The sequence below is a fragment of the Nyctibius grandis genome, chromosome 11 (genome assembly GCF_013368605.1).
Source record: "Nyctibius grandis isolate bNycGra1 chromosome 11, bNycGra1.pri, whole genome shotgun sequence".
Classification (NCBI taxonomy): Eukaryota; Metazoa; Chordata; class Aves; order Nyctibiiformes; family Nyctibiidae; genus Nyctibius; species Nyctibius grandis.
In genome coordinates, this window is record NC_090668.1 from 10,324,154 (window position 1) to 10,339,652 (window position 15,499).

General features: G+C 37.8%; 1 protein-coding gene across 1 annotated transcript in view; it reads left to right on the forward strand.

Annotated features, from left to right (window-relative positions):
* The window catches only part of TRPM1 (transient receptor potential cation channel subfamily M member 1), a 114,336-nt gene that overhangs the window by 61,111 nt on the left and 37,726 nt on the right, over window positions 1-15,499 (forward strand). Inside the window, exons 4-7 of the mRNA XM_068410745.1 lie at window positions 11,086-11,165; window positions 11,973-12,168; window positions 13,387-13,600; window positions 15,363-15,487. Coding sequence (XP_068266846.1) covers window positions 11,086-11,165; window positions 11,973-12,168; window positions 13,387-13,600; window positions 15,363-15,487 — 615 coding nt within the window. The remainder of the gene's footprint in view (window positions 1-11,085; window positions 11,166-11,972; window positions 12,169-13,386; window positions 13,601-15,362; window positions 15,488-15,499) is intronic.

Consider the following 15,499-nt stretch of genomic DNA (forward strand, 5'->3'; position numbering starts at 1 on the left):
CACACTGTGTCCTTTGCTATTGGTAGTTTTAAAGCATGAGAAGATGCAAAAGAAGCCCTTTGCAGCAGAGGAATTAATTAATTTGACAAAAGCAACAGGGTATGAAAATACATGTGATATTTAAAGTTACGAAATGAATGGCTTATTTACAACTTCAGCTGTTTTAGTACAGCATTTTGCCCAACTTCAAATTGTTCTAAAAAGGATTAGATATAATTAACGCTGTATGACCTCCTTTTTTCTCCTTTTCAAAGAATGTAGAGCTGTACATCTAATGAGGACCCCTGAAAGGACTATTATGTCCAATTGTCTCAATTATGCAAATAACATTGATATTTTAGCAGAAGGGAGGGGATACTTCAAATTAAAAGTTTCAGCTCCTGCTTTAGCCTTTCTGCAGTGCCGGCATTTTTACAGCAAGTATATCCACTGTTTGAAGAGAGGAAAGGAGGTTTAACAAATTGGAGATTTGGGCACTATCAAAGTAGATTTGTTGTGCCTTGTTCCACCATGAGATGAAAATACCCTCTGGGCAGGGAGATGGGTCATGAGACTTCTAAAGGATTACCTTCAAAGGGAGTCATGAGATTGGCTTGAACAAAGAAGCTGCTCACATGCTTATCATATGAGATTCTCTTCTTAAAGTGGTGGAAACCCATCTCCTTGGGAATTCTCATGAACTTCAGAGAGACGGGAAGTCCTAACAGTAAGATGAATGAGAAGTCTGAACAATAAACAGAAAGATGGGACAGAAGCTCAGAGTTAAATGCAATTTATTTACTCTATATGTAATTCATCTTTCCAGACTCTGAAACACTTCCAGGGACAAGCAGGTAGGACATGGTTTTAAATTATTTTTCGTTTCATTCCTGATCATCTTCTGCTTTGCTACCTTTTTTAGCATCAACTTGCATAATTGAAATTTGCGCTGAAGAGCTGTATAGTGACCTATGATTGATTGGAGAAAGATAATTCAGTGAAATGACAATGTTCTGATTAGACTGCTTCCTAGATTTCTCATTTATTTTGAAAGACATGAAACCTGAAGTACTAATTGCAAGAAGACAGAATGAGTTTTCCAAGTCCAAAAAAGGTGTCTCGAAACATTTCAAAATTAGAATGTTGCTTGGGTATGACTGTAATAAGATGGAGAAATGCTGGCAAAGAGAGATTAGGTGAGAACGTATCTTACATATTTCAGTGTTTTGAATGCTAGTTTAGAGCTACCTCTACAGCAAATGGGGATTTTTTTTTGTTTTGGGTTGGGTTTTTTTTTGTTTTGTAGGTTGGGAATTTGCTTTGTTTTGGGGTTGTTTTCAGTTTTCAGAATTACCCAGTTTCTGGAGTTCACTTTTGGCAACAAACCTTCTGATAAACAACCTCTTTCTCTGTGTGTTTGTATTCACTTGAGTTTATCAAGGTCTGATGGTAGATCAAGTATTATGGAAGTCTTAGAACAGAAAAGGGCATAGTTTTTGGTGGTTTTCCTTACCCCAGTGCGGTTTGCCAGTAAAGGGGGTTTCCCAGCGAAAGACATAACAAACATTTCTCAACAGCCTCCTTGCATTTGTATCAACAATATTGCTGTTGTCATTTGAAGTAGTGCATTTCTGCCATAAAGCATATTGGGCTCTGAGATGAGAAGTCTGTATGAGAACTCCCTCATCAAGATCCAACCTACATGTGATCCCTGAGTATTCATGTACCAATCTTTCAAATGATTGAGGAGCCAAGGAGGCTTAGTTTTGGCCCTTGTTACCCGCTAGCTCTTCAAATCACAACTCCAGAGAATGATGTTCCCATCCACTCTTGTCATTCCTACCCCTTCTGCTGTAGTGCGATTGGGATCTTGAGGAAGGACATCTCAGAGTAGCAGTAGCTCCAAGAGGGCTATCAAGCCAGAGACGGTCATGAACACAGCTTCTGGCCTGTTTGAGTCTCATTTAACGCCCCTAATTCAGGATTTAAAATTTTTTTCCCCAGTTTTGATAATAGATTAAATCCGGTAGACGGAAACTTTCACCATAATTTTTCCCCGCTATCATTTTCATTCAAATGGTAGACTGCAGCTAACATTTTAAAGCCAGATATGTTAATGAGTTGTACATAATATTTGATAACCGTAAATGATACTGTATCTTAGTACAGGCAGAGCATTTCCTGTGTTGTGTTTCCTGGACTGTATTATGATCCGTTGAAGCTAGATGTATTCTTCTCTCTCTTTAGAGAACAGCAATGTGTTGTACAGCATGAAAAACAAAAGTCCAGGAACATCGCTGGAGATACTGTTTTCTGGTTCTATTGTGCCTATTAATTCTTTTCACTCGCAGATTTGAGGGTTTTAGGTGGGTAAGGAGTGAAAAGAAGATTGACCAAATTTTCCGAAGACTGTTTTTGTCTATCAAATTATTTCAAATCTGCCATTGCCCTCGCCCTTTGGAATTATTTCAGTCCTGAAGTACTCAAGTTTACAGAAAGTTCCCAATGAATGTTGGCAACTCTCAGGTATATAGAATATATAAACATACATATTTAGCGTCTTCAGGAAATAATTTAACCCTTGAGTTCCAATGCTTTCATAATTATATCTAAAATATTGCAAGGAATAATTTTTTGCAAACCCTGCAGCCCAAGACTTAGATTAGCTGGAAATTCTTTTTTTGAAAATGACAGAAAGCAGCGAGGTATAAAATGCAGCTTATTGTGGCATATTCTGTTAAAGCTTATGTATTAACTAATGCCTGGAAAAGAGTTGCTTTACAGGGTGTAAAACTAGCCACAGCAAGTTGCAGATTTTCAGCAGCTCAGCCTGTTTAACAGAATTCTACCTGGCGATCTTGCTTTCAGGAGAACTGTATGTGCTACAAACTAATGTTAATTTCTTAAGGGACAGATTGGATAACTAGTATATTATATATATATATTTGCAAAAAGAGGGCATATTTACAGAAAGCAGAAGAGAGAAGTAAATATTTATGTTATCTTTTCTCAAAATATATATTTATTCAGTATCTCCAGAGTTTAGAGACTCCTGAGATATGCACATATTGCATTATATTGTGAATATAGGAATTTTACTTAGTAGTAATTTTAAAGTGTGTTTCATTAACATGCCTAGCAGTTTGCCTTAAATAGTGGCTTTCTTTCACCACATTTTTTAAATGTCAATACAATAAATTCTCCAAGCCTACCTGTTCAGTGCACTCTGCACTTCAAGTAGTACTAATTAGAACTGTACGTTTAGAACAAACTCTCATAGATAAGTAATACCTCACACAACATGTAGTTATTCTCTTAAAATGCTCTCCATTCATGGTTTGCCCTTTTTCTCAAAGAAAAATGATTATAAAGTCTCAAACCTTACTATTGCATCCTGTATGAAAAATGAGCATGTTTAACTGGCTTATCAGAAATTTTATAGAAGTTATCTCTGAACTAGTACTTTGTAACCTCATACATCAATGAAGTGCTTATATTTTTAATCTCTTCCAAACACATTTTTGATCATTTCTACTAATAGTCATTATTCTTAATAATGTGGACTCGAATGACCCAGATCTCTCTCAGACAGAGGCAATATTCTAGTCCAATTCAATGTTTTTTGCATCTGAGTCATTAAGTGCAGGTTAGTCTTTGTTTGCGTGTATAATTAACATCTATTGACACAGTTTTCTAAATCACAAATAACCAGGAGAATTAAGCACATGGGTAGTTTTAGTTAGAACTATTCATAGGCTTAGTTTTGTAATGAGGGAAGTACCTTGTTGTGTTGGTTATGATTTCATAAGTATTGACAAATTTCACAAAGGAAGATCTGCTGTTAAGGGTGTTGAATCCCATGGGTTTTCATGATAATAGCTTTTTTCTATTTCAGGTCAGAATAGTCTGTATTAAAGGCTTATAGTTAAGAGTAGTTTAAGAGAAATATCACACATGCATATAATATGGGAGCGTCCTGACTTCCTTTAAAAGCAGATCTAGCGAAGAGTCTTTATGTTAGACAGGGCAGGTAGTTGTTACAGTACAAAAATCATTCCCGAGCCTTGTCAGAGCTAGATACCAGGGCCATCTTATATCTTCAAGTAAGAATTATTAACAAATTATCTTATAGAAGAAACTAGTAATTACCAGGCTACTTTGGCTAGCATCATGTTAGAGGCTGCTTGCTGTCTCGGAAAGGAGGCTAAGTACAGGTATGTATTTGTGTTCCTCATCTCCCTAGCATCTCAAACAGAGGGGCTAAAGGCAAGAGAAGGATTTGACAAGTTAATAACAGAACTGGAATAGGTAACAAAGAGAGATTATGCATAATCGTTAACATTTCTTCGAAAAAACTCTTCTCTGACGTTTGGTACAGTAAAGGATGGGGCTGAGCTGTTGCAAGAATGGCTTTTGCTACCTTAAAACGTGGTAGGTGTGGTGTGTAACCCGGTCAGTGAGTTTCTTTTTGCTTTCCATGCAAAAAAAAATTTCTCCATTGCAAAACTACACAAGGTATGTTCTCTGCAGGCAAGCACTGAACCAAGCTGTCCTGCTGTGTACTCTAAATGGTTGTGTAGTTGCTTTAGTTTAGTTGCATTATCTGTATAGTTACGTTAATGCTGAGCTGTGCCCAAGCAGCTGTGCCTGCCTCTCAGTAGGGTGTCTGAGCTCATCCAACACACTTTACTTATGTGCTTCCATAGACTTTGTTCTGGAGCTGGGTATATCCAACCATGTCAGAGCAAGCCAGGGCTGCTGCAGTGTTGAGGCTATAGCTGTTTTTCACATCTCTCAGCCCCTGAAGGAGAGCTGTGTACCTCCTAGGAGATGCAGCAGAATTGTGTTAACTTTGAAAAGAGAGTTTGTTACTTCCTTTTGTAGACTGTGTCCCTAAGTTAATGAATGTGGAGAGAAAATTATTATTCTTGTTTCAGCGCATGTTTGCTGCGTGCCTCACCAGCAGGCCAGGAACACAGAGCACATAATGAAGGCATGAAAGCTCATTACAGCTCTCTGTGCAGTGAAGCACTACTTACTGGTTTCCACATCAGCAGCAGGAGAGATTTCTGGTCTCAATTTGAAATTAACAACATAGCTTACGGACACTGCCATCCTGCCTGTTGTGTGTTAGTCTCAACCACAGAGCAAATGGTTCCCTGACAAGGTTGCTACAAGAGCACAGGTTCAAATTAAACCATATGAAAAATACAGTGGGATGAGAATAAGAATTGTCCAACAATATGAGAGATCCTCTTTCTATTGGATATTGTTTGGTACTTCATATTCTAAGAATTGCTAAAACTATTATGAGTTGTACAAATAACTATTTTTAATGTAACTCATGCAAACTAGGGTTTCGGAAATTTAGTTTTGATTCACAGGTTGTCACCATGTTCTGTAGTTTGGGACATTGTTCATGGCTGTGGCTCCATAGTGACAGAACACAGATTTAAAATAGCATCATGGTTTTGTGCCCTGTATTTCTTAGCAAAGAACAACTTTTCAGTAAAATCTTACCAGTTCATGAGTGGCTACAAAATTGGCTATTAACATCTGTCACATAGTTTGGAGTATTTTTCTCCAAGCAAGAACAGTGTTACTGGGAGGACAATTGTTCTGGGTAGAACTAATCACCTGAAAGGTTGATTAGTTGGGCACTTGGACAAACTATTCCTTCAAAGTGAAGAAGAATGATGGATAGTGTAATTGGTATGTTGCATTTAAAAGCAGTGCAAAATAGATAGTTGCAGATAACAGGGATTCTGGTGAAATAATGATGTCTTTTCTTTTTTCTCCCAATTGTTTATTGGGCAGAGTTTTTATTTGTTTTCTCTCAAGTAACAGCAACTGAACGTGATTACCTATGTGGCATTTACAAAAGTCTGTGGACTTGTTTATGTGGTGAATGGACTTATGCACACACTGTGCATGTGCTCACAGTATGAATTTAGTTCCATCTCCAGATTACTTCTTTCTCTCTCTATCTCATCAAAGCAAACATCTCTCTGCTCAAATCTGACACAAATATCCCAGTTTAATTCTGTCGAGCATTCTAATTAAATAATTGGGCAACACAGTTGAGCTTTGACTTCCCTGGTGGTAACACCTTTTGCAGCATACTGCAAGCTAATGGAGGATTACCAAGAAATGTTGGTAAAATGGTATGAACAGGGTTACAGCTGAATGTTTCTGTAAATGGCAATAATCAATCCACATCTTAACAAGATGTTGGTGAAAGTAATTTGTATTATTCCACAGATGTGAGCTCTGCTGCCCAGCCAACTCCATTTTTGTGTTATTCTGTGCTTGGTTTAGCCTGAACAGCTTTGTCAAACCCTGTATTATGCACGACATACATTTGTTTGGTCCCTTGCCTACGCCCCCATTGCATACGTGTGCCAGGCACAGTCTGCTGCGTCTGATCCCTGTGCATGGCTCCATGCACCAAGCACTGCTGTTTGCATGCCTGCTGGTCTGCTGACCAGCTGTGCCTGGTACAGGCAAAGCCTCACTGGACTGCAGCAGCTGGGGAGCGTGTGCTCTTTAGTAGGGCTCCAGGTGCCAAAGAGCTGTCCCACAGTGGGTGCTCTCTAGTTGCAAGATAAGGCCAAAGCCCCATCCCGTCCTGTGACCAAGTCAAGCATGCCAAGCCATCCAGCAAAGACAGGTGTCCCTGTTGCATGGAGCATCTCTCTTTGGTGATCATGGCAGTTGAGAGGGCTGACTACATTGGCTTTAGTTCTGGTTGAGTTTGGGCTTTGGATGTGCTCCAGTGATACTATGACTCTCATACCTGTCCCCCTTTCACCCCCAAATTTTTTCACTTCCTTCAGTGGTAGTTTTATGATTATTCACAGACACTAAATACTGCTGCTATCCTGCAGAAGTATATGGCAAATTCACAGCTTCTGGTGGCACAATGGTGTGTCAGAGTTTGTAGCATGACATTTCCAGTGGCTTTGCTCTCCTGTGTTGATTCCCACCCTGGATTTTCACCTGAGGTGCGTTGGTCCAGAGCCCACCTGCTGCTTTTGCATGAAGCTGCAGTGAAATGGAACTGTGGGATCGGATCTGTTTTGGTACAGCCTGAAATTCAGGCCCGGTACTTGCTTGTTGAATGATTGGTTATACATGAAGTGAAATACATAAAATTTAACCTTAATTCAGCAGCAAACTGGAATTGTCTGTGTGTGGTGGTGAGAGAAAACTTACTCTTCGGTTACTGCATGTCTGCAGCCCTAGATATGCATATGGCTCAGCAAATAGTGTATGTAGTTCGTTTGTGATAGTCAAAGGACAGCTGGTATTTGTAGAACTAGTTCTGGTGTTTATTAATGGCTATATTAGAAAAGTGACTATTTGTTTAGGGCCTTGATTTTGTTGACTTATGATTTACAAACCAACAACACTGATTTCAGTTCCTTTCTGCAGGAGGATACCTTCTTTTAATGCTACAGAGAACTAACAAATCCATAAAGAGGAATAATATAAACCCAGTCTTAATTAATACTATTTCTTGGCAACATACTGATTTCTAGGCTGATGACCAAGAATTAGAAGTTGTTTGGTTTTGTTTAGTTTTTATCATAATTTAGGAGACCCATTCTCAGTTTTTCATAAAGGAGAACTAATATGCCACTGAACATCTGAAATGTGTGTTTTCAAAATCAGATTCTGATTAGTACATTCAGTATTATTTGCAATAATAAGCAGGTTTGAACTTCACTACTTTCAGCAAGTTGGGATCTTGCTGTTTTTTGGTGTTTCTTAGAGGTGAATGGAAAATGTGCAGTGTTTTTTAGTGTCATAATCTTGCTGGCAGCAACTATTTGACAGCCTAATATTCCCACTGGCTGTTGGTCTGAAAACTGTAGCTGATCTGTCAGTCCTTTAACAAGTCATTCATTCCAAGAAGCACTTATTTTTTTCAAACTCACTAGAGACAGTATGCATACTTATATTTTTCCTCAAGAAACCAAATAGATTTCAATCCAGACAGAGAAATGTACAGAGTCTGTATCAAATAAGTGGGGAAAGTGCCCATTTTCTGACAGTGAATGTTTCTGCTCAAATATTTGCACTGGATTATAATGAAGCTTTGGTTAAGCAGATTAAATAGACAAAAGGAGTCAAACTTCAAAGTCTGATCAAATGTGCTGAGGTTTTATTTCCCTGATCTGTAATGCCTGCTTTTGCCTTCCTCTCATTAGCACAGAAAAATAAGCCACTAGAGCATAATGTGTTGTCCAGCTGTAGCGCCTATACTGACTGATTTCTAACGGGGTTTTTAGGTGTGAGTATGTAAGGTTTTTTTCAATGTAGCAGCAGATAATAGACCTCCTATGAGAGGGGTTTTAAGAACGACTGCACAGCTGAGAGCTCAGCTGTATTGTAGAGCTCATTTTAGATACTAAGATGCAACAGCTTCCTTCCAAATACAGATATTAAGTCTGTGACTTAATCCAGTGGTTAATTAACTGTTTTTACATGAAGCACACAAAACAGCAAAGGAAACTCTGGTAAGCTATGAGGAATAAGGTATAGCAGTAGTCAACGACATAGTGTAAAAATCCAAGTTGTTTTGATATTTCTAGCTTGCATTTTCCAGTATTCTCTACAGAACAGTTAAATGTGCAGCATCTGTTCCCTGTTATCTGTGTAGCAATCTGTTATATTTTGAAGAGTGTTTCCTGCACTGTGGGATTGATTTGGGCATTTGTGTCACTTGGTCAAGGAGTTATCAGAGACCACACAGAAATCTAAAATTTTATTTGGGGAAAAAAATTAATATGTTTAAAATATATAAAATAATAATAAATCCTAAATTAATTTAAAATTAATTAAAAATGACATTTGTTTGATGTAACCACCCACCTCCGCATACCACAGAGCATCATGGATGTCCGTGTCTTGGGTGATTTCTTCTGTACTTTTCTAGAACTGCACCTCAATAACTAGACTTTGATGCTATAAAACTAAAGCATTTTCTGAGCTCTATTTCTAACAGTACTATTGCTAAAACTTGTCATCTTGTAAAAGCCTTGCCAGAAAGCATATAAAAAGAACCTTTTAAATATTTTTGAGAACGAAGGCTTTTTAGGTTCATTTGAAGAAGGAATACGTGGAGTCAAGACAGGAAAGCCGACCAAGTCACATGGCCTTTAGATATTAAATTTAATACTCTCTTCCTTCAAAATTTGCTACATAATCAAGCTCTTTATGCTAAGTTCCCAAAATATATGCCTTGTCATTTGAGAAGCAAGTAACATTGTAAGCTACATAACGTTTTGTCTACTGAGTTCTTAACTCTTCCTTGCTCTGTGGTACTATGAGCTCCTGAAAAACAATGCCTTTTAAAATGAAATTAGGTGGTTCTGCCTTGGTAAATCAGTAAGTATATTAGAGTTCAGAGCAGAAGTGCAGGATCTCCCAGACCACTGACTGTCAAGGCATTCTGGCTCAGAGGCACCTGAAAGAGGCAAACGTTTACGTACCTGGACAGATTATGGACAGCTTTTTCATTGAAGTGGAAGCTTGGGTTTGCAACTTATTTGCAATTATTTGCAATGAGGGAACTTCAAGTAGTCTCCTATTATTTCAGACATAATGGAGGAAATGAAGAAGCCAGACAGGAACTAACAAGTCAAAAAACAAAGGAACTTCAGAGACAGCTCTTGCCTCACACAAGAAAAAAAGATGAACTACCACACCCTCTATTCATCATGCTGTAGACTGTGCAGCACTTAGGGGGCTAGTCCAGTCTCAAAGCTATTACCAGACAGGCTGACGGAGCATTCATCTGACAGAAATCTGCAGTTGACTTTCTAAGTCAGGAAATCAGCAAGGTTTTCCGTCCTTTATCTAGGAAAGGCCCATTTTTTTTTTTGTTGAAGGAACCCTGAAAGTTCTCATGTCATTTTTGGCTTTTGTCTCTGCAAAAATTTCATTTCACTTCCACAGAGGAAACTAAAGCAAAACATATGACATTTGCTTGCTACTCGAAAAACAAATTAAGACAGAATTTCCTAATTCAAACTCAGAAGAAGCAGCTATTCATCAGCAAGGCAAAGTTACTGATGTCATCAAATCGTAAGTGTTTTTTAACATTTTTCATTCCTTTCAAATTAAAAGGCTGCTTTTGAGTTCACTTTTTAAAATTTACCACTAAAAGTTGGTTTCGTATGATGATACTTTGCCTTGCTGATGGTTGCAGGGACAGAGAAAGCCTGGGGTCTGCAAGTAAGAAACTATGGGACACTCTGGCCTGCAGCTATTTCTGAACTCACTCCTTTCAGTGTTCCCAGACGCAACAGGACTGCACTGCTGCAACAGACTTTCTAACCGCATTGTGCAGATCTATGATTCTGGTCTAGCTTGCCTACACATCGTTGTTTTTAAAATTGCTGTGAACTTGGTCTAATTTCTGGTTTGCAAACACAGTATAATAGGCCAACACAGTTTTATTTTGTCTTCAAGGTTGTTTTCCTCCTCCTGTTTCACAGATACACCATGCCTGAAGAGTTTGTACTTTTTCTGTCAAATGTGCTTTGAATTTAAGGAATGTCTCCTCCTGAGACATGTCTCATTAAGAATAAGATGTCTTAGGAATGACTGGGACTTAATTTACAACAGGAAAAAAATATTTTTGAGAAGATTGTTAATTAAGTAGGCAAAGATTTTGGGAAGCAATTTCTACATACAAAGAACAATATTGAAGTATTATTTGGAGTAAATACTAGTAATCCATTTATATCACAATTTATGCTGTTTTTCCATACTACTTTGAATCCATTTACTGTTTACTAAAATAGGAAGAAGCAGCTGCATTTTTTGGTAGACCTTCAGATAAATATTGTAACTTCAAGATCAGCATCTTTGCGCGTAGTTTTTTACACACATTCGAGGTTTGAATTTTATCCAAGTCATGGAAAATTCACATCACCTACTTGTTTCATGAGTAGATGTATCTGGTGTTTGAAAGTGATTTAATTCATTCAGTGCTTGTTTTTAAAAACAGTAGCTGAAAATAGAAGGCAAATATTACTATATCTGCCACACAGAAATATTTCAGTATGTTTCTTCTTATTTTTTCTCCTTTTTAAGGGTCAAAAGGCTTGGATTGAGAAGACCTTTTCAAAAAGAGAGTGCATCTATGTAATTGCCAACAACAAAGACATTAGCAGGTAACATTTGAAATTCTTGTTATGGCCAACAGAAAAGCTTAACGCTGAAGAAACTGGACTTCATTTGGATTTAGACATGTGAAACTGAGACCCAGTTTACTCACTGCCCTTAAAGGGAGATGACAGGGGAACAAAAGTGCAAGACATGCTTGCACTTGAATCTGTACAGAGCCATGGGACATGTCATATAGAGATGATAAGGCTGGGCAGCAGGAGAGGCAGTGAGTTGTTAGTTCCTAGCTTTACAAACTAGAGCATAAGTTCATACTGAATTCTGAAAGCAAGGATGCAATGATGTGCACTGTGAAGCAAGTGGTACCGTTCTTCACAGTTGGTATGTCACTACCAATAACATGCTATACAGGGGGACTGGAATTCTTAGTCCAAATATTAGTATTACTGCTACTGCATGGGCTAGCTAACTTGTGGTCCAGCTTGTTTGGATAACATAACGATTTATGTCACGTGCTAGCTGTCACCTTTTGAGTAAGAAACAGATGGTCACTGCTCCTGTTCTGCCGCCTTCCTCCTTCCCTGTCTTTTAGCCTAGAACAGCTTTCCAGTGTGTTACAGAAGTGAAGTGAAATTTTTTATCTTTGCTTGTTAAGAAACACCTGTGGGCTAGTAATTCTGGTATATGTGTGTAGGCAAATACAACAGATATGACCTAGAAGAGGTGTTTCTATGATTCATGTAGAGCAAGGCATGGTCAGCTGAAAATCTAGTTTCTGATTTATTCTTTTTTTTAAATCACCATACGATATTGAAGATACTGTAATCAAAGTTGCTTAAAATTTTAACTTACAGGTGCTGCTGTGGGCAGCTCATTAACCAACATATTCCGCCTCCTCCAAGTATAGCAGCTAATAAAAATGGAGAAGAAACAAAGCAAGTGGAAGCTCAGCCAGAGAAATGGTCCATCAGTAAACACACCCAAACATACCCAACTGATGCTTATGGAAACCTTGAATTCCAGGGAGGAGGACATTCAAATAAGGCCATGGTAAGGAGCATAAGCTACTCTAAGGTATTCATCTGGTATGTTAGCTTAATAGATACATGTCAGAATTCCAGCTCACTCAGTGCATAATCCTTTGAAATCCAAGGGGGTCTCTTTGCTGTCTCAGAAAGGTGTGGACAAGTGACTCAAAAAGAGAAAGAGAGAGAAAAGGCAAGAGAAAAATAATATCTACTTAGGAAGCATCTTATAATGTCTTGATGAAACAGTTTCATTGATGTTACTGCCAGTAAATATCAGCTAAGGAGGCAGCTGCATGTATTAATGCCCAAGATGCCATCTGTTTGTATTAGATTTGTGGGCCAAATAACCCAGCATGGATAGAGATTTTTTTTCTAAGGTTTGAAGTCTAATAAAAATAGAAATTAATCTTGCCTTCCTGAAAGATGGAGGCCTGACGGAGCTGGATAATGGACTGTTGATTTTTCTTATCAATGGAAGTAACAGCAAGTCAAGTTTCTCCAAAAAATCTCTTTCTGTTTTGCCTCTCTTCTGAACAAATCCAAACCCAGATTTGTTTCTTTGCCCATTTGCTTTCTTATCTGTCTGCTGAGACTGCTGCTTAAGAAAGCACACTGCAACAACTTGTCCAAAACGTATGGGAGATCTTGGTGGTTTTCGTTAGTGGTGGTTTGTTTGGTTTTAAAGCAGAAATAAACACGAGTTTATTTCACAGTTTTCTTTGATAGAGTGGTAGTTTGAAAAGAAATCACAATGGTGGAACTAAACTGAGAAGAATGCAAATCATTGCTTCAGAGGCAGAGATATGTACATCAGCAGTGAATGGGATGACATGTAACAGAAGCCTCCTATTTCTTATGAAGGTTGTTGCTTCTCTTTGGCTGTCAAACCAGAGGTTTTAGGAATAATACAAAACACCACTCATTTTAAATAGGTGGCCTCCAACATGCAGATTTGTAATAAAAGCTTGGGATCACTTGATTGCAGTCAGTTTTGCAGGTGAAGAGAGGAAAATGGTGCTTTTAAAATTCATGAAGTGAATAGTAAATTCTCGATAGCAAAATGAAGGGCTTCAACCTATTTTCTATAATCATAAGCAGCAGAGAAATTTAATAATGTGTTGCTTAAAAATTGTAAAACTCTTTCTTCAAGATGGAAGGCTAAATATAACCATTCTTTGTTCAGTCAATAGACAATTTACAGAGCAGATGGAGTGATAATATTACACATTGCTCTTTGCAGTATATCCGTGTGTCATATGACACTAAACCAGATTCTCTGCTCCATCTCATGGTGAAAGACTGGCAACTGGAACTGCCCAAACTTTTAATCTCTGTCCATGGAGGCCTCCAGAACTTTGAAATGCAACCTAAATTAAAGCAAGTATTTGGAAAAGGTCTGATAAAGGCTGCCATGACCACAGGAGCTTGGATTTTCACTGGAGGTGTTAGTACAGGTAAGCAATTATCAGCACTTTCAGTTTACTTAAGAATTCAGTGATGTTCATTCACTAATCTTTCCCACAGGCAGACGATTTAAGTCTACATGAATGAGTCATTAGCCACTAGACCAAAAAAAGGAGCACTGTAATCATTTGTGTTAATCTCCTGCCCAGCCCATAAGATTTTCCTGGGTCAATATCGATTTGCATTACTCAGTTTCCCCTGAAAAAAATTGTCATCCTTTGTTTCAGTTTCAAGGAATCTACCACTAATTAGAATACAATTTTTCAGTGGTTGGTTATCCTTGTAGTTAAGAAATCTCCTATTCCAAATTTGCCAACTTTAGCTTCTTACTGTTTTTTTTGTACAAAGACCTTTCTGTGAGTAAAAGTATATTTCCTGAGCATGTTTTCATACACAGCACTTTTGTCAAACTGCACAGGCTGAGTTACATAAAGCTCTCACACTAAGCATGTTTTCCAGTCCTTCAGTCATTATCACACCTCTGCTTTGAACTCTCTCTAGTTTTTTAATGGTCTTTTTCAATTTTGCATGTTCAATTTTTGAGACAGTGCTTGATGAAGCTTTTAATCCCTGAAGTAAAACATCCTTTCTGCTTCCATTTGACACTTCCCTGTTCATGCAGACAAGGACTGAGTTAGCCTTTAGGCTGTGTGATCTCTCTGAGAATTACTGATCAATTGATAATCCACCTTAAATGCCATGTCCCTGAGTCACTGTCTCCATGGGATCACCCACCACCCTGCATGCACATGCTCTGTCTTGTAATTGTATAAGATGTTTTTTCTTAAATAAATGACTGTAAATTAGTAATCTTGAAACACAAACCTGAAGTCAGTTGTAAATGTCTCTCCTTGAAGACATTGCATTTTCCTCCGGTCTTCTGGCCATCTGAAATAGTTTTATGTTTCTGTGTTTCCTTTTTGACCATATCTAAACCATCAGTTGTACGGCAGCTCTGCATAACTCCACCAGGAAGTTTTGTGCACTGTTCCTGGATTCTGTCAGAAAAAGGTGTCTGATACGAAGTCCAAAATTTGAAAGACATGTTGATAAATAGCTGTTGTGATAATTCCCTATATATTGTTCTATTTTGAGACCAGTTGGGTTTTAATTCATTTTATTTATGTTAATATTAATTCTGAGTGATCTTCAAAAAACCATCAGATGCAAACTTTCATTATAATATTTCTATAACAATATCTTTGTTTAGCTGAAATAAATCTTTATATCATGTTATTTCTCAGAAAACTATGTAAGATAAGAATGAATTCCTCTGACTTTCATTTTACAACAAAGATCTAATGTCTTTAAGGGAAGGTGATGATTGCTATTCAGAATAATTTTTGAGTGAAAAAATATTTCTTAGATAACTATAGGGTTGGGGTTTTCTGCTTGCTCAGACCCCAGTAATAGCATTCCATATGTGTTTAGCATTGTGTACAATGAATAATACAATTCCAGACAACGGTACAGATTACACTGTGGCAAGTTAAGTAACGGGGTAAGTCTTTCAAAGACTTCATTGAATTCAGAATAAAGGTGTGAAAAGGCAATAGGATTTACACGCAACTATTACAAAATGAAAACACGGCTTTGTCTGCTTTGGATGTTCTATTATAAAGTAGAGATACCAGTTTAGTAGTGAAAGCAATCCAGAAGAGCAGATAGCTCTGTGAGAGGCAAAAAGAAAGTTCTGTTGTTTAGTGATCTCTCAAAAGTGCCAAGAATGAATTAAATTAATTGTACCTATAGGTGTCATTCGTCATGTGGGAGATGCCTTGAAAGATCATTCTTCCAAATCCAGAGGACGAATATGTGCCGTTGGAATTGCACCGTGGGGCATTGTAGAAAACAAAGAAGATCTGATAGGAAAAGATGTAAGTCTTTAA